A 19,568-nucleotide genomic window follows, 5' to 3' on the forward strand; every position below is an offset into this window, starting at 1 on the left:
CATGCCTGGCACTTGAAACTATGACTTTTAGTTTTGGCGTATCGCAAAGTCAATCAAACGCTTCGAAAAACACCGAAATTTGTCGTCAAGACTTAAAACATAAATTCTAAGCCTGCAGTATTACTAAATGGCCGTAATATGTTTAAGGGAAAATTTCTGAAATGTCCATCTGTTGATAACTAAGAACATGACGCACTCTATATGCAAAATTGTCTTCTGTATACTCAACAAAATTTCAGAATCTTACAATCGTTTCAGTAACCATTTCATGATGATCTAAACTACCTAAATGTTTAGCTCTCCGTATCTGCGATGTTATATCTTTGCAGTGAGTAGACTAGAACAAGTGGCACATAAGATTAGATCCTCCCTATCGGGTAAAAAAATGATAGATCTCCCAGCAACTGTCAAAGAGGGATATTTAAGCAAGTATAGAATTTGTATTTACAAGATTCATCGTCAGCTGTACAAAATGCTATCCATCCTACAGCTACTGATGCTGCAAATAACCTGCGCTCTATTTTGGCAAAATTGCAAGGACGGGACACTATGCTGCTACTGCTGTTGCATCTTCAATTTCAGGATCTGCATCCGCTGCTGATATCAATGAGGCCGACTGGATCTTTCCAGCATGCTCAAGACGCATCAAAATTACTCCTCTGGAGAGTGGGAAAAGTAAGAATATATTAAAGACCAAGTAACAGCTGAGCTATTGATCAGAATCCAAATGTACTTCAGTGTATGTGTCTTTTTCCGTAATATAGTCATTTTATTTCTGTTGAAAAAAGCTGTTCGACAGAATACAGTCGCGCCGGAAATTACGTGCAACTCAGAGCTGTTTAAGGAGATATACTTTAATTCCACTTATGAAAAACGTATAATGCTTCCCTAGTCCCTCTATGCGGCATCTTGTTTCTCTTCCACTAGATATAAGGGCAAAACAGAAAAACCACAGTACCACAGAGCTAATTTCGAGTTGCTTGTGACTAAAGCAGTTTAGCTGATGAAATACCCAAATCTCCAGTTATCTATATATATATATATATATATATATATATATATCATTATTTCTTAGACAAAAGTATTGTTCCTACTTTTACACATTGAATCAAGCTCTATTAAAAGATATGTCTTTTGAGTTGATTCCTTGGTTGGATTTCTTCCCTCCCCGTTGTACAAAGTATCCCGCGTTTATGCAAGGTCCGGGGAAGAGCCGCACCCCATGGTGTGTGAGGTAGACATCCTACCCTAATGCAAACATCAGTGGCTGCTTCCATGGCTCGAACCTTGTGACCTATAGGTCACACGGAGACAATTTTACCATTGCTCCAAGGCTCTACTTCAGGATTTCTTCCCTCCTCATCTCTTCATATTTCTCATGTCTTTCTTCTACTTATCTCCTTTTCCTTTTTGATAAGGTTTCCATCTTCCTATTCCCGCTGCAGCAATTGTTACTACTATTATCAGTGAACTGTAAAGCTGAGAAATTTGCTGTTCTTTTTCCCTTTCGTAGATAGAATTCCTGAGGATCTTCTGATTCTTTTTCCCTCGTTTTCCTTCTTTCCTAGGGATTTTTATATAACTCAACTGCCCACTGATATGCAACGACCAAGTCTTTACTATTTTCTGGGCAATATCTTGCAAATTTCTTTAGCTTACAACCAACCAAAAGGTTCGACATTGACTCTATATATATATATATTGGAGAAAGAGTTATCCACTGCCATTAACACTATCAAACGCTCCATCACAATCTTCATCTAAAAGTCATAAACCTAAGCCCGTTAAACCCGGTAGTTACCAATAGTCTAAAACTTTACTCACCATTCATGTTCCTGATATTTCACTGACGGATATGCTCCAAAACCTTATTCATTATTTATGTCCTTGGTATTTTAGTGATAAGTATGCATTTTTGTAATTTTTCTCATCCTATTGCAAACGTATATATTCATAATGCATCAAAGCCCAGTTGGTAAATGGTAACCGGAACCGATTTCCACAGGATCTTGGGACGGTAAACCACAAAACCCCTAATTCTCAATCACTGCTTTGTGGATGAATACGAACAGGTTTATTTGTCAAAACGAAAAATGACCACAGCTCAATATATCTTTTTGTTTGTCTTCTCATTTTTCAAATTTTCAACTTCTTTCGAGCCCAAAATGGTGAAAGGGTGAGATTCAGTGGGCCGTTCCCTCCTGAAGTTCTTTAAGATATTATTAGCTATTCTCCCTTTTCCCCTAAAGTAGCCTCCTTTAGCATTTTCTAGTTGCCTGATTTACTTCAGTTTCTCTACCCCCCCCCCCCCCCCCCCGCGGTTACCTAGTCATTTGAGTAGCTTCTTAGTTTCCATCATTAGTGCTCCCTATGCGCAAACCTTTTTTTAACCTTTTTCTCATGAACTTTTCTGGAGTCTTTTGTTGGCTGAGGTTAAATCAGCCAACAAAGGTAATCACTTACCCAAGCTTCTAACCTACTTAATTTTCAGCTTTGCCAGAGCTCGAGAAGGTGTCAAACTGTAATCAAACTATATCCCTTATGTAAGAACAACAAGACTCCTGGCAATAACGACAAATAGATCTTTTATCCAATAGGTTCCAATAAAAAAGGTAATCACCATTCCAAGAATGCAGAAATTGGTATTAATTGAAAACCGAACCTATTTCACTACAGACCAAAGAAGAAAAAATGTTACAAGGCAATGAAATACCTCGCATATCGGGACTGTATAGAGATGTCCCGAACTTTTATGCGATTCACAGTTCCACTCTGGCTCACAAGAACAACTTGCTCATCACTCTCACCATCTTCTGCTTAAAGCATTTCAATTATGAATTGTTACCAGAATATTCGAAGTCCATGCCAGTAGTTAAAACATAACCATGCAGAAGAAAAAGTATTATGGTACTACCTAAAGAGAATCCAACTACGAATACTGCTGCCAGGCGATCTTCAGATGAAAACTGAATAAATGCATCAGAAGTATTAGTTGATGAAAGCTGGATAAAGATAATAAGAGCTAATATGCCTCTTCTTTGAAAGGAGGATGGACAGCGATGAGGATTTTAATATTTGTTTATACTTTGGCTTATAGAATGATGGTGTACCTTGTAACCAATTAAACCAACTCTATTCAAAGGTGATGTGCGGAATCTGCTAACTGGAACTCGCTTCCCATAACCACTTTCCGACACAAACAGCAGCCACGGGCCATTAATGCTTCTACTTCTGGAACACGGAATATCAGAGATAAGGAGATAGAGTTACAAACAAATCAAAAAAGTAACAGAAAAATAAGGCATGCTTTAAAAAATCATTTAAGCAAGACATATTGGTATAAGAATAATCATTTTTGGGGAGCCGATGGTGTTCAAATAAGCCGCCTTAGGGGGCAAAATCATTAACAATAAGGGTCTCTCAAGCTAGCGTAAAGTTTACAAAGTGCTGCAATTTAAGTTAGAGACATACGAAAAGCATAGGAAAGTACCCGTCGGTGCTTTAAGCGCAAGGCACAAGTAAAGCGTGAGCTTTAGAAAACAAAGGCACTAATGATGAAAAGCAAATAAATATACGTATAATGCAAAAAAATACTTATAAACACACAACAATTACTGGGGAAAATAATTTTAAAAACTATATTTAAGTGAATTTTATGATGTAAAAACCAGGTCAATCAAGCTAAATACAACTTCAAATATCTGATTCAAATGTGAAGGTGTAGTTTTAATTTCTAGTGACTAGTTTTTAAACCAAAATTTCTAATTATTTACACGTAATCAGAAAAAGATCATTTCTATTATTAACAATTAATATATCATTTAAAACCTAGATGTATTGTCTACTGCCGTTTATTTACAGTGGATATATCATTTGCCAACTAGATTTATTGTCTAGTGCCTCCCTCTTAAAGACAAGTCCATGGGTGATGAAGCAAATGCTTTGGTACCTACAGTTAAGTGCCAACTAAGCAACGCAAAGCACCCTACCTTGTTTTCATCTAACTTCAGCGCTTAACTGGGCCTCAAGAAGGACTTAAGCAACAATCAAACCAACAAAGATACACAGAGTGATGGATGAGAGATTACTGTCGTTGATTAACTTCCAAGGTCTTGTCCAGTTCCTTCTGCAAAGCATCTGGTATAATGTCCATGCTAGCCACTTTATCCTCGTCTTTTAGTCTCATGGCAACAGAGCCTCTAGTATTTCTTCCAAGTGCTCTTATCTGAGCAGAAATTTAACAGTAAAAGAAGGAAAATAAATTATCAGAAGAATAAGAATAATTCCAGCAACATAAGAAGGTGAAAAAAAACCCGGCACCAACGGTTTCCCCAATTCATTATGGAAATAAGTCCATAACACAATAAGAGTTAGAAAGTGTACACATTTTAGCACTTACCTAAATAGCAAAACATATATTTGTTCATCCAAATCCAAAAGCGAGAAAAACGAAAAAAGGAATGGGGAACCAGGGCTCTGAAGACAACTGCAAAACAAATTCTGAATATGCAATCCCTCATTTATCAGAGATTTATCTTCTATCTTCCATGTGAAAGCAAACTTTATAAAATCTTTGAAACCCGTAAAGATAGCACAGAAAAAGCAAGCTGCTAAGCGGTGGATCCCCCCCCCCCCCCCCCCAAGATTAAATAATACCCAGATTGCTGATTAGCATTGAGGTGCAAAAAATACTTGATTCAGATCATGTAGTCAAATCTTGTGTCAAGAACAAACTTGTTTCTGCATGTAGCCAAGCTCCCATTCTTTTTGCATTTCGGCAGAAAGAACCACTAATTGAAACTGAAAATAAGGTACCCATGCAAGTAGAGAATAAGAGAATTTACATTTGCACAAGGCGTCAAAATAACCATTCCATTTTGTGAAGCCATCGCAACAAAATCATTATTTGAGCAACATTTCACCCATTTTAATTCATCACCTGGAACCTGTCAAATGGAAGCATCATGTCTAAGCTAGCTTTGGAACCAATAAAACAAATTCAAGGGAAAGAAAGGGCTGACTAACCAATTGAATTGCAATTATTCCTGTACACCTGATAGACGCAAAGTAGTTCAACGATACTTTTTTTATATATCCATTCACAGTAAGCATCACAAGATACTGATCTCCCGCAAATTCGCTCACAGGAATAATAGAAGTTATTCTCTCGCCATCAGACAAGGACAATATCTGGATCACAGGAAAGAATGAGTAATTAGGAATAAAGGCAACAGGTCAAGCTTTCTGTAGATGGTAATATAGTACCTGGACCAGAGGAGTGCCCGCAGCAGTTCGGCTGCATTCAGGGATCTTGTAAGCTGGAGCAGAGTACACAGTACCTTTATCGCTGCCAATTAGAATAAAAACAAACATTGAAATAATAGCATCTGCATGCTCAATGGCAGTCACCCCCTTGCACATAACTGAATAAAATATATTGAGGACCTACAAAGATGTAAATAATGAGATAATATAACGGGATTGTCAGGATGCAATCAGCTCAAACCAAGTTCCCTCTTCCATAAATATAAAATGGGAAAGCAAAATATTTCAGGAAAAACACTCTATATTAGTGTCTCATCATATGGCAGTATGATGAAATAATCTGAGCCAACGTAGAAATAAAAGTGATCACAAGTTTACCTAAAATAAAGAACTTTGTCGTGCGCCCGGCAAACAAGGAAATCAGACATGGCATCATTTACTCTCAGTTTACCAACTGATTTACCAATTGTCCCACGATTTTGAAGATTAAATGTGTCAGGTTTCATCCGTTTAACATAACCCTTCTCACTAATTGCCTGGAAAAAAGGAGCAACGAAAATTTAAAGGAAAAAGGAAACACGAACTTTTGAAAAGGAAACGTAAAATTTTGAAACCTAGACAGCGCATATTACCAGTAGCATTTCTTCATTCGGAATTATGTCTATATCTTCAAGCTCACCGCTGTCTGTATCCTCTAACATTGAACGCCTCGGAGTGAAAAACTTGTTCTTGATTTCAATTGCTTCTTCTTCAATCAACTGGTTGTTCATGTTTCAGAAATCAGAAAAGCAAGTAGGCTAATGTCAACTGACTAGGTAATAGATGTATCACTACATTATATCAGAATGTCATTGTTAAGGAGGTGAACAATCAGAACAAGGTAACAGATGTATCAAGTGATTATATCAGAATGTCATTGTCAAGAAGGTAAACAATCAGATTATCAGCGTACTGCCTACAAAAGCCCCCCCCCCCCCCAAAAGGCGCCGGTAAAGGAGAATGGGAAAAGAAGAACCAGGAAAAGAACTCACTAGACAGCAGTAACAGGTTGCTTCTACGGTGTATTACCTAAGTTGGGTATCTCCATTAGATTAGTTTTAAAAAAAAAATTATTGATGAGCGAAATTAACACAAAGTTGACTTGTGGACAAATAAAGGTACAATAATAACCAACAAATTGACAAACATATGGCAATCGAATCCTTCAAAGAAGGAAAAATAGCAATATGATGCAACAACAACAACAACCCAATGAAAATCCCACAAGTGGGGTCTGGGTAGGGTATGATGATATATACCAAATTGCTACAAGAATATTAATTCGTATCTAAGCTCGATAAGATGAAGAAAAAATAGGGAAAACAGTTCTTATGAGGCTACCTGGAGTATTTGCTTCTTACTAGACAAAAGTTCCTCTAGCTTGGAAATTTGTGCTCTCAAAGATTTTCCCTCCTCGACAAATTTATTTCTCTGCATTACCCATACAGAAAAGCACAATGTCAGAGACAGTTCAAGAAGCTAAAGAACCCACCAAACTTTAAAATGAGCCCCCCATGTCACACCTCAAGTGCAGTAAGCCTTCTCAGGCTTATGTCCAGTATAGCTTCAGCTTGTTTTTCAGACAATTCAAATTCTGCAGGTGAAGTTGATAAGAAATGGAATTGGCAATGTTTCCCGACTAGTTATATTATCAGTATAAAATACAGTTTGAAAAATAGAAGAGAAAGGCTAATGCAGTTTCCAACACAAATATGAGCAGGCAATAGTGAAAAATCAAGCAACATTTAGGTATAAGTGAGTAATTGTGCTACCTTTTCTCAAATTAGCAGCTGCCAGCGCATTACTTGATGCTTTTCTGATTGTATTGATGACCTCATCCAAGTTATCAAGCCCAATTATGATACCCTAAAGTCAAAAAAGTGGAGGAAGAGAGAGAGAGAGGAGGGGATATCAGTAGCTTTATTCATAAATTCAACATATTTCACTTGAGCTACACATACCTATTTATATGTGTCAAACACAAATTCATACGTCATTTGTCGGATTTAGGACAATATCTAACCTAACTCTTTCAATCTTCTAATATTCTGATCCTAGCATTAAAGATATACATTTTACTTCTAACACGCTCTCCAAAAGTCAAGGTGGGAAACCAACTTGATCTTGTTCATAATCAGAAAAATGAAGGGAAAAAAATAGTCATCAGAATGGTTGCTAAAAACCTGTCGGAAAATTGCCGTAAGTGTTCTTATTACAGACAAATGCTTAATGAGAATCTCGATAAAAAAATTTCAATAGCCAAAATCTCGCTGGAAAATTTGTTGCCGAAACAGAGGTCAGGAAGAGGCAGTATCGCCAAAACCGTCACGGGAAAAGATGTGTGCTGCCAGAACAGTATTCAGAAATAGGAGTATGTCTTTGAACGGTCAAGAGAAAAGGAAACAGCCACAGAGAAGGAAATTACGGGCTAAAACCGGCGGCCAGGTAAGTAGCGTGTCTCTTTTAAGATTGTAAAGGATTTGATACCATGTATAGAAATTAGAAAGGAAAATTAACATACAGATAAAATGGTAAATACAAGTCCTGCCTATTTATAGGTGTCAAACACAATACTCACCATTTTATTTGCTTAATTTGAGACAATATCTAAGTTAAGAACTTGCCCCAAGGCTCTGGTCTAATGGGCAGTGCAACTTGTGATGTGTGGGTTAGGCAGGTGCACGTCATGCGTTTGAACCCAACCGCAGACAAAAAGCCTGGTATTTAAGTGGAGAAGGGTAGAGGGACGGGCCCATTAGCCACCGAATTTCGAACCGTGGCCACTGGTCCTCGGGGATTTCGTGGTTATCCAAAAAAATCTAACTTAAGAACTTAAGTTTTCTAATATTCTAATTCTGACATTCTAAGACTACTGATAAGAAATATCATTCTACGACTAACAATTTTTTTCCTTATTTTGAGAATAATAAAGGTATTCTATGACAAAAAAATTCTTCTGACACACCTCAACAATGTGGTCTCTTTCTTGTGCTTGTGATAGTTTAAATTTCGCACGCCTTTCAACAACAGAGCATCTGAAATCCAAAAATGCCTGCAAGATACAAAAAGGTATAACAATTCTGTGCCTGATGAATGCATGTCAAAGATAAACCTTAATGGAAAAGTATCACGGGACACCAAATAAATAACACTAAGATAACAGAAGACACGATTTACGTGAAATATATCAATTTTAGAAGTAAAAAAAAAGGAAACTAAAAGAGAAAATTAGAAGGTGATTACAGAAAAAACAAAACTTGCATTAATGCTTAAACGTAGCATTTAATGGAAATTGAAAAAATATACATACAGAGTATTCATCATATAGAAACAATTTGTCACCTGGAGTAGTTCCTTTAACCCCATCAGCTTTGGTTGACCATTAAGAATACTGAAAAAAATATTGAATGATGACTAGTTAGCTAGAGGCATGATAACAAGTGTGGACATGGCATGTGAGCAATGTAAAATACATTACACCAAGCAACACATGGAGAGTACTAAATTAGACATAAAAGAGCTTTCTAAGCCTCCTGAGCAGAAAAAATAGCACCTGGAAATGTATCCAAGGCCCATTGTATTGGAAAATTATAAAGCCAATGCACCAGCAGTACACATCTTACAATTTAATAATGTCAATTTTGGAAAACTTGATTGCAACCTACTTCATTTCTTGTGCCAAAGTGCTACTAATATTCTATAAGCTTAATTATATAAATGGCATCATCAATTCTATTGCCTATAGAGGACAAATAAATACAAATACAGTGAATACTTGACTAGTCAAATACCATGACCAATCCACATGGTCTCAAGTTGCAACATTAAATGATTACATAATGATCCCAAATTCCTACAGATTTACCGAATCATAACTTTTGAGTTGTAAGAACGGTCATATAGTTAAACAGAGGAAAAAATAGAACTCCCAAACTCCAAAATCTAGTTCCATTTTTCTCATGGAGAAAAGTTTTCAACAATGCAAGTATGTCAAGGGAAAAAAGATTATAAACTTCTTATTGAAGAATAACATGTTTTGAAGGCCATTATTATTCTTGATAAAGTGATAACAGCTGGAGAATGAAGATGCATCTTGCAATACATCGCAGTCAATCAGCAGTCAAAACCCTTGGGGGAACAAACTAAAAAATGTCTCGTCCCCTGTTCAATCATTTACGATAACAGAAGTCACGCATGGAAAAGAAATTTCAAACAGAAAGAGCATAATATTCTAGAGCGAAAACAGAAATCAATAGATACAAAGCTATTATTATATTTCTTCAAGAACCAAACTTTCAACGACTCTGATATAGATATCAGAGAACTGTGGGACAGTCTATGCACAAAATAGGTCTCTAGCATACAACTGATTGCTGCAGGGGTTGACCTTGTGATGTGGTAACAGAGTGATCGAGAATAAGGAGTTTCCTTCTTTTGCAAACAAAGTCTATAGCTCCCAAAAGTGGTTGATAATCACTTACCCAACCATGTTGCAACTAAAACTGGATTGCAGAGCAGTAAGACGGTAAAGATTGTTCAATACGATGGCTGGATCTGACCCTCGCTTAAGCTGGAAAACATTTGGCAAAGCTAAATGATCAATCAGTGCCAAACTTTGATGGGTTTAGAAGAACACATGCAACCATATCAAAGAGCCATGGGATACGATAACATTGACAAATTGGGGAACAGGGAATATCAATTATTTCACTACCTCAATGACTATACGCATTCCAGATCGATCACTCTCATCACGGATATCACTTACTCCTTCCAAAATCTGGCAAGAAAGGGAATCAAAACATCAGGTGCTGTGGTTCAACTCTTGACCTAATCAAGATATTGAAGACAATAAAATTCAGAGATCAAACTTCAGAAAATAGGAAAAGCATCACAGAATCAGTATATATCAAGTGGAGATGGTGTGGATTTTGATATACATCAAGTGTAGATGGCATGTGCATTCCGCAAAAAGAAAAAGAAAATGTGCTTCCATGAGAAATCTGCGTTCTGCACTCCTCAAAAGGTTATAGATTCTGCTCTCCATTAAAAGCCACATCAGAGAGTGAGGGCACTTCTCCAAACATAGAATCCTATACCGAAGGAGCTCCTTTACTCCAGAAAATTTGAAAGCAACACCAGCTACTACAAAGCTTATTTATGTTCTGTAGACTGTCCACTGTGAAAATGGACCCATTGTGCTAACCATATGAAAATGCAACCATTAGGTGCTTTAGCATCCAAGAGAGCCCTCAATGGAATTTCTCTTCCATCATTTCTGCAGAAGACTGATAAAACATCTAAACTTGAACTTTCAGTTGGCTGTTCGGTCCTTTCCATCTTCAAATATCCCTTCACCCAGTCAATAGTTGTTGCATACAGCATAGGAAGTCCCTGCCGAAACTTCCAATTAACTAATCCTAATTGCCCCTTAAATCCCAGAATTCTTAACGCATTATTTGCACATTCCCGAAGCACCTCATTAAAAGAACAACTTCATATATAAAAATGTACTAGGAAGCTAAGTTGCTCAGACTCGGGTGCGGGTGTCCGATACGGGTGCGGAACTAGAGGTCGGATCCTTCATAATCTAAATTTAAAGATTCGGGGCTAAGGATCCAGGTACGGATACAGGTGCGGGGATTCGGCAAAAAAATAATCCAAATATCTAAAAATAGACATTATGTGAAAAATTTACAAGGTATTTTGAGAAGGAAAAAATACGGATCAAGAGGAGAATATGAGAAGGAGATAAAAGGAAAATAACATACATAGCATTTTTTATATACAAGGTATTCTATTTTCTTCAATTTCACCATAACTTTTGTTTTGATTTCAAAAATCATTGTATTTGTCCCGAATTTATCCGTCAATTTTGGTCAAAGCACCCAAAATCAGTTGATCAGATCCGGTACGGATCCCACACCCACGTTGTGTCGACACGGGTGCGGCACCGAAAGCGAAGAGTCCGAGCAACTTAGCTAGGAAGTGGAAAATAGGGGATGGAAGGAGACTATATAAGCACAATAAGTGGCATCTAGGTGACCGCGTAGCCCTCTTCATAGTATCATTGTAGGCAGGGCAGCAAGCATCATCTTAGCATGCCTAAATTGTGGGTGAGGATTAGTTGTTTGAGCCTTCGTTTACTAGGAGAAGTTTATGTATCCATTTTTTAATCCCAAAATTCTCTACTTAGGGTGGAATATGTACACAAATAACACAATCAAGGCCATTTGCAGAATAGCCGAATAGACACCTATACTTGTTCGGTTTTGACATCACGGCTCCTCTACTCCACGAAATTTCAACCAGACACCTGAACTCGATTAAAACATGAGTTTTAAATACCTCTAACCCTTAACCAAGTACATGTGGCAAATAAATGGCTGAGCTGGAGAAAATGAGTGTAATTCACGCATACAAGGAGCGTGAATATGAACATTTTGAACAAGAAATGATTAAAATAAGAAGAAGAAAAAAATGAAAAAGATAAAAATAAAAAAATTAAAAGTAAAAAATAAAAAACAAAAGAGGCATATCTCTTTCTCATTCTTCCACACAAATAACACAATCAATGCCATTTTGTTTAAATTAAAGGCAGAATAGCCTAACAGACACTTGTACTTGTTCGGTTTTGACATCTCGGCTCCTCTACTCCACGAAGTTTCAACCAAACACCTGAACTTGATCAAAACATGAGTTTTAAATACCTCTAACCTTTTAACCAAGTACATGAGGCAGCTAAATGGCCGAGTTGGACAAAATGAGTGTAATTCACGTGTACAAGGAGCGTGAATATGAACATTTTGAACAAGAAATGATTAAAATCAGAAAAGTAAAAAAAGATAAGAAAAGTAAAAAATAAAAAAGCAAAAGAGACATGTCTCTTTCTCGTTCTTCCCCGCACCCACCCCCATTTTCGTTTTCACACAAATCCCATTCCCCCCCCCCCCCCCCCAAAAAAAAAACCAAACATATCCCTAAAAATCCCTGACAGAAAGTAGCCATTTCTACAAGTAAAGGCTTTTATTGTTCTGTTTTGATTTAATTTTGGATTTTCCTTTTTCCAATTTTTGATTAGAAGACCAGAATTCAGCAATTAGGTAGATGAAATTGGAACGGTATACAAGGTTACGCGGGTCAAGAAATTTGATCCGTTGAATATCCAGCGAAAAATCGAGAGGAAACTGAGATCGAACTGAAGCATAAATGCAAAGAGGCAATACATTACACGCTGAATTAAAATATTTACTTAGTTCCCGCATTTTGCACCATGTGCATCTCAGTCAAACGCGGCAAAGATCTTATTTGTTTCTCTTTGTGAACTGAATCGAAATTAGATTTGCGTATTCTAAGCTTGTGGTGGTTTTGGAGTGGATCGCCGGTGATGGTGGCAGCGAGGATAACGATGGTAGTTGAAAATTGTGACTTAAAGGAGATAAGGTGGGTTTGGTTATGTGTTTGCATATGAAGGAGGAAGGGGTGGTGATGTGCAGTGGTGGTAGGTAGAAGAGTGAGAGATGGACTAGAGGAAGAGAAGGGGGGGACCGTTTGGGATTTCTTTTTTATTTTTTTGGAGAAAAGGGGGATAGATTTGTTAATATTTTGTAAAACTAAATTACAATGTGACATTAATTTATACGAGGTGGATCGGATAAATCCTCCATGTCAGGAGAGTGAGCTACACGTAGTGTCGGAGGTGCTTAAAACTCCTGTTTTGACCAAGTTCAGATGTCTGATTGAAACTTCGTGGAGTAGGGAGGGCCGAGATGTCAAAACAGAACAAGTACAGGTGTCTACAGGCTATTCTGCCTAAATTAAATAACCAAGTATATCCACACGGAGCTAAAGGGTATCAACACAATAACGGTGCATGAAAGGGAAAAACAATAATAATAATAATAATCCTGAAAGAACGGATCAGAAGTAGCCTGGTATTTAAGTGGGAGCAGGGAATGAAATATGTCACTCAGCAGAGCAACACATTGAGTATTTTTAATAAGAGAAAGTTATAACGGCGGGCACACGCTCTCCAAAATTTCAAACATGACGACCAATAGGGATTGGACCAGCTAACTCACAAGGAACTTATCAATTATCAAACAAAAGATTACACCTTACTCGTCAGAAAGGTACCTTATTTTCCACAAGATTAGCAATTTTCTCGACAAGGGAGGCTTTATTTGTTTGATAAGGAATCTGTTTCAATTATAAAAGCAAATATTAACACAGATTAAAATTCGAAGAATAATCCACTCTAAATCAAAAATACTGAAAAGGCAGAGATAGGAACCTCCTGGATGATTATTGCAGCACGTTTCGTCTTGGAGTCGAGTAATTCAATATCAGTCTTCCCCCTAATTACTACTCGTCCTCTTCCAGTCCTATATGCCTCCAGAATTCTGTAAAAACGATGAAACCTATCAGAAAAAAGTATTGACAAACAAAGAGGCATTGTAAAGAAAAACAAAAATAAAAGTTATCACAGAGAGGATGCATTTTTAGGAGGGGGTGAGAGAAAAACTAATTTGCTCAGTAGATATTAGTATCCAGTTGTTTCAAATTTTCTCTTTCCATGTGAGTTGATATCCAGAAATTTCCAAAAGAAAACAAATTTCCAGCCACAAAATTGAGAAAAGGGAAAAGAATCAAGCTGCCAGTGCCACTAAACATACATGATTGGTGTGCATTCTGAAATGGGGGAAGAAAGATATACTCGACACAGGAGCTGCAAGTGTCACATACCTGCTCCAGACTCACTGAACTTACTCGTGCAGGGCAGGGCATAAGAGGTAAAGGTTGGTACCAATTGAAACCTCTGGACAGGATAATTCTAGTCTCTAAGCAAAAATACAGGACATTAGGGTGCTTAGCTCTAGGTACATTAGTCAACAGTGTTCAATCTTGCATAAATCAAAGATCATATATTTGAGAGGGGTCTTAACCTTCCAAATGGAAGAGGATAAGAGAAACTCTCTAGGAAGATAGACTCCCAAAAAAAAAAGAAAAACACAATTTCATGGAAATGCACCTCAAGCTTTTCGGATCAAAGAGGGGAGCAATCAGGTAAAATTCTATCACGAGCTCAAACAATGATAGATATCTCAAGAAGTAGCTCACTACCAAAACATGGAAAAGCAGCGGGAGCACCATGCACAAATCAAGTCATATAAACTAAGAATTTTTAACAATGGACTGACATATAAATAACCTTTTCTATAAGTACAATTTAGGCTCCTTTCCTTCCACTGCGTAGCTGCGCAATTACCACACTAATGGCTTCCCAGACAAGAAAAGGTGTATCGCCCTAATTGGCCTATTTGAGGATAAAACTTGTTTTAACGCTTTTAAAGGCATAGGGAAAGATTAAAGCAACTTTCTAGCAGAATAATGCTTTTAACACTAAATCACACCTTAGCCAATCATAAATTGTTAAAGAAAAAATAAAAGCTAGGTGGTAAAACTGACTCCATTTTTGGCAGTGCATGCCACAAATTTATCATCTTAAATTATATGGCATACCAAAGACCAGAGATTGGATACATCTAAGACCCATTTATACATTACATACATGCATCCATGTGTTATCTGTCCTATCCAACAAAAAATCAGTCACACGACAGACACCACATTCAGAAGGCAAGAGTTACAGAATTTTCTAGAAAACTGCCTCAGGAAAGAAATTTAAGAAGTAAGCTCATCCCCAAGTACAACAACAAATACTTCTTTCCTGTTTGGGCACAATTATGTACACTGAGTGAGCCACTGCGTCTAAGACTCTATGTTATGATCTCTTCAATCTTTACGGGTGAGTGGGAAGTGGGAAAGAGGAAGAAACAGGAGCTAAGAATACCTACCCAATGTTGCCCATAATTATTCCACCAGTTGGGAAGTCAGGTCCAGGCATGTACTCCAACAGTTCTTGCAGCTAGATAGGAAACAAGAGCAGTCATCACAACCTTTTTACAATTAAGCATATGAAACTCTGGTTCATAAACAATGGCCTAAAACTGGGAGATGATTCCAATTTTAGCAGACAACCAAACCTCCAAATAGGTGTGGGCGTATGGCACACGAAATAGAGAACTTAGAAACTATGAGTAAGAAAGGTTTACATGTTAATATAACTACAAGTGAATACTAGAAAAACAGACAACGAATATGTGCACAATCCTCCTTATCTACAGGAAAATAAAATTCACACATGAAGTACGTGGGAGAACAAGAAATCCAAATGTATAAAATCAGAATCTTTACCGCAAGCCCGTAGAGAGGTTGCATTTTAGCATTTGACACCAAGATCATTGCCAAAGAAACAATAAATTGTGATAGTTATAACATAAAAACCAAACATGGAAATTAATAGTATAAAATTGGTATAAGAGCAGGAAACAAACATTTGGAACATTTATATTCTCTCTTCTTTTCTTTAATGCAAATAAAAGCAATCAATGATTTCACATAAAAAGGTAAGGAGGCAAGAGATATATCCATAAGCATGTCTTAAGAGACAAATGTCTACCGTGGCTTCTGGATTATGAATCAGTGCAGATAGTGCATCAACGAGCTCCCCAAGATTATGGGGGGGAATATTGGTAGCCATGCCAACCTGAAAACAGCAGAATATAAATAAAACTCATCATATTTAGAAATATTTCTGATATTATTTGCCCTAATATGGGGCATAAAAAGCTACTAAATAGCTAGTAACAAAGTCAAATGGGTCACCGCAATCCCGGAAGCACCGTTTAACAACAAGTTCGGAACACGAGCAGGAAGCAACGATGGTTCTTTCTGAGAGTTGTCGAAATTTGGGACAAAATCTACCTGCAACACATCAAACATAATGTAAAGAACCTAAGAGAGAACTTCCATCCAACTTATTACAAATTTTAATTTAAAGGAGGGAAACTGACTGTATTCTGCTCCAGATCTGCTAATAGCATGGCCTCAGTGAGTGCCTGAGAGGAATAATGATGAGCTTAATATGTTGCTTAAATAATGTTAAATAAATTATACAGAAAGCAATAAACCTAGCCGTATAGGACACACTTCATGTACTATTCTTTACCCACAAGGAAGTTATATCAACAACTTAAGCATAATCGAAAAGGTTAGCAATAATGTGATCAAGACTAGGATTTATTTCAGATAAAGATTCTTTTGATGAAAAAAATAAGCAGGTCAGGAACAACAGTTTCACTATGACATAAGGACAACTGCAACTTCCTTGCATAAAACAGAACAGAGATCAGATACCAATGTCATGACAAAACTTGCATGTGAACTTCTTGCTCATTTAACTGAATTTATCAAAATTTATGACAATTCTGAATGGTGATAAAACCTACATATCTGATTAGATTCAAGAAAGGATAGGAGATCCTAGTTGTTATTGTCTCCACTATCAACACAAACTATATTAATCACATTCATACTGGTAGCCTTAGGATTTGAACCTGAGCACTTGTTAAGAAGCAACAGTTTCCAAATGGACAATGCACTCAAAGATTCAGAAAACACAGAAAGGCTGGGTTTAACCTACTTCCAGTCGACATTCAGTATACCGCATAGCCGCAGGAGGATCTGCATCAATTGAACCAAAGTTTCCATGCCCTCGAATAAGTGGAGACCGCAAGGAAAAATCCTGGAAAATATTATATCATGAAAAGGTTACAGAAGAACTAAATAGTACCCAGTAGCCAAGCACACTGCAAAATGTAGCGCGGAAGGAATTCAGACCAATTTAACTACTCAACAATCAGAAAAGGATCTGGCCCTAGAGTTTGATAACAAGTTCTATTACAAACTCATGATCTAGATACTTGGAGCTCGTAAAGCTTTTCAGTTCTGCTACAACTCATACTTGAAAGCAGTTAGAAAAGTGCCATACTGAATCAATTTAAAACAACTGACATAGACACCCCTTTTGTAAGTGTTAATCCTCTGATATTACCTGGGCCATTCGGACCAAGGAATCATAGACTGCAGTGTCTCCATGGGGATGAAACTTGCCAAGCACCTAAAAAAAGAGGGGAAACAAAATAAGATACTTGCAATAAATATGGCACAAGAATACTTGCAGCAGATAATCATTATTTTATCACGTAGGCATAGGAGAAAAACAAAGATGGGCTACAACCTCTCCAACAACTCTTGCACACTTCTTATACGGTTTCTTGGAAGAAAGCCCTAACTCATGCATCGCGTATCTGTAGCCAAAATACCAATAACTTTTATAAATCCAACACAGATTCAAACGATAAGTAGAGCAGATAGTACAAAAACAACTAATACAAGGCAAAGAAATCTCTACCAAAATGTTAACCTCTGGTGCACATTTTCAAATAAAAAATTAGTTCTACAACACTCGGTCGTGATAAACATGAATCAGATGGCATACTTGGCCTGCCTTTGGCTATTCAGTCTTTCTTTTCCCTTGGGGGGGGCTAGTAGCAAAATGGGATCAGATGTAAAGGAAAAATCTACTACAACTATTTAGAATTAAGCAAGCAACACGCAGTCGTGACTTGCAATCTAATTACATTAAGATTTATGGTCTGAGAAATTAACCAACTGCCTAAGTCTTAGTGGGTAGAGATAACCAGTACATGGATTGGTGGAAAATAATAGATATCCGGTGGAATATCAAGTGAAGAAGTTTTCTACACATAAAACATTTTAACCATCATTGGCATTTTCTTAATTTATGCTGCAATATTCTATGAGTAAGACATTTCTATTTATTATGTGTTTTGCAATGCCAATCAGAGTTTTTTGGACAGAAGGTCCAATTAATTTGATTATGTAGATTATAAAGACTAAACTTTTCTCCCAAATATACTATTGCTCCCCTATCCTACTAAAACGATTGCCGCTTTTAAATAGCAACAAAATAGTGTTATAAAGTATTTTTCCTTATTTTGATATAGAAAAAAATGCTTTAAGAGTACCTTTAGTATAGCTTCTAGATATTTACTGAATTCTGTTCCGTAAATAAAGTAACATATGCTTGATATAGCCGCAATAATCACAACAAAGAATAAGCAATAGTGACTAGCAAAATCAGAGTTATTTTTTCCATGCCTCCAATAGAGCTTTAACACCAATATCCCTTGGGTTACTTCCCATTTAACCACGCATTTCTCAAGTAAGAAAACTCACAGTATTCGCCTGTGCACCGGCTTCAACCCGTCCCTGACGTCGGGTAAAGCGCGACCGAGCAGCACTGACATGGCATAAGACATGTATGCCTCGGTAGCCTCCTTGTGGAGCTCGGTAGGTACAACTCTCTCACCTCCGTTTCCGCCCTCATTTTCGCCTCTATCTCTTAGAATAACACTTCCATTGCCTTCATATCCAGCCTCCTCCTCCTTCCGCCGGGCACTCACCGGTCGGAGTTGCTTCCTCGGCGGCGGAGTGACCGAGGAAAGGAACCGGAGCTCCGACGAGGTTTTTCGGAGCCCCGAGAAGCGGGATGGTGTTGCAGTGAAAGTGAAGTGGTGGTGGTAGCAGCGCAGTAGACGGATTCCGGTGGAAAAAGCCATGGGATTGGATTGTGTTAGTGGGGTTTGAGGGTTAAGAGTGTGTAGTTTCATGCCATAGAAGCTGAAGAAGCTCAGCTATGTTGGGGAAAGCGGAGTTATCGGAAACTTTGTCGGATTGAAGTGCTAAAACCCTAGTGATTTCGGAGGAAGGGTTTAATTGCGCGCCAAGAATTTGCTTTAGTGGCACGTGAGAGGGCGTATCTCCTAGCTCCAGAGCCTATCTGTATGGCTCTTTGCCCAATATTGGGTTTCACCCCAAATTCAGTTAGTATATGTCCGTTTTGGACCTTCATTAATTCGAATTTGTGCCTAAAAGCTCAATTTTGAGCTTTCTGCCAAAATGAGTTTCTACTAAGGACTCGAATTGAAACTTTAACTTAATGGGGAGTATCAACGTTGATGGTTCCTCAAATTCAATATATGGACTTTAGCAAAGATCATTCGTGAGACCGCTAATTGACTTTTAGCTAGCGTTTCAAAATTAATGTTTAGCCCTTTTTTAATGCATGGATCAAATCTGAAAAAAATACTTCTAGCTAAAAAACAAAAAAAGACCTTTGGTTGACAAAAATTAGGAGCATTTGAAGTAAGTATGATCTACAATATAATTACGACTTGAACTTTAATTGACCAAGTTCAGAAAAAAAAATGTAAACAGTTGTAGCAAAATACTTTTTTTAATATTTATTTTATAAAATTTATAATCACTATAACAAT

At 37.4% G+C, this 19,568-nt stretch overlaps 1 protein-coding gene across 3 annotated transcripts; it reads right to left on the reverse strand.

Annotated features, from left to right (window-relative positions):
• Window positions 1–200: 200 nt before the first annotated feature.
• On the reverse strand, window positions 201–19,118 carry LOC104109414 (DNA gyrase subunit A, chloroplastic/mitochondrial). Of its 3 annotated transcripts, none has more exons than XM_009618711.4 (27): window positions 18,469–19,114; window positions 17,447–17,516; window positions 17,261–17,326; window positions 16,850–16,951; window positions 16,221–16,265; window positions 16,033–16,131; window positions 15,827–15,913; window positions 15,162–15,232; window positions 13,598–13,706; window positions 13,441–13,503; window positions 10,019–10,084; window positions 9,786–9,874; window positions 8,647–8,695; window positions 8,270–8,356; window positions 7,077–7,170; window positions 6,828–6,898; window positions 6,646–6,735; window positions 5,898–6,023; window positions 5,644–5,801; window positions 5,266–5,347; window positions 5,026–5,190; window positions 4,845–4,946; window positions 4,089–4,225; window positions 3,111–3,231; window positions 2,915–2,966; window positions 2,714–2,816; window positions 201–659 (listed from the first exon to the last, which is right to left on the reverse strand). In XM_009618711.4, the coding sequence occupies exons 1-27, from the start codon at window positions 18,900–18,902 to the stop codon at window positions 548–550; spliced, it is 2,850 nt and encodes a 949-aa protein (XP_009617006.1). In that variant the 5' UTR covers window positions 18,903–19,114; the 3' UTR covers window positions 201–547. The 3 variants fall into 3 exon arrangements, 2 of the variants coding, with proteins under 2 accessions (XP_009617006.1, XP_009617007.1); XM_009618712.4 differs by having other exon boundaries at window positions 2,714–2,813; window positions 18,469–19,113; XR_011409707.1 differs by lacking the exons at window positions 201–659; window positions 2,714–2,816; window positions 2,915–2,966 and having other exon boundaries at window positions 3,990–4,225; window positions 18,469–19,118.
• Between the last annotated feature and the right edge of the window lie 450 nt (window positions 19,119–19,568).

Source organism: Nicotiana tomentosiformis, chromosome 1 (assembly GCF_000390325.3).
Source record: "Nicotiana tomentosiformis chromosome 1, ASM39032v3, whole genome shotgun sequence".
Classification (NCBI taxonomy): domain Eukaryota; kingdom Viridiplantae; phylum Streptophyta; class Magnoliopsida; order Solanales; family Solanaceae; genus Nicotiana; species Nicotiana tomentosiformis.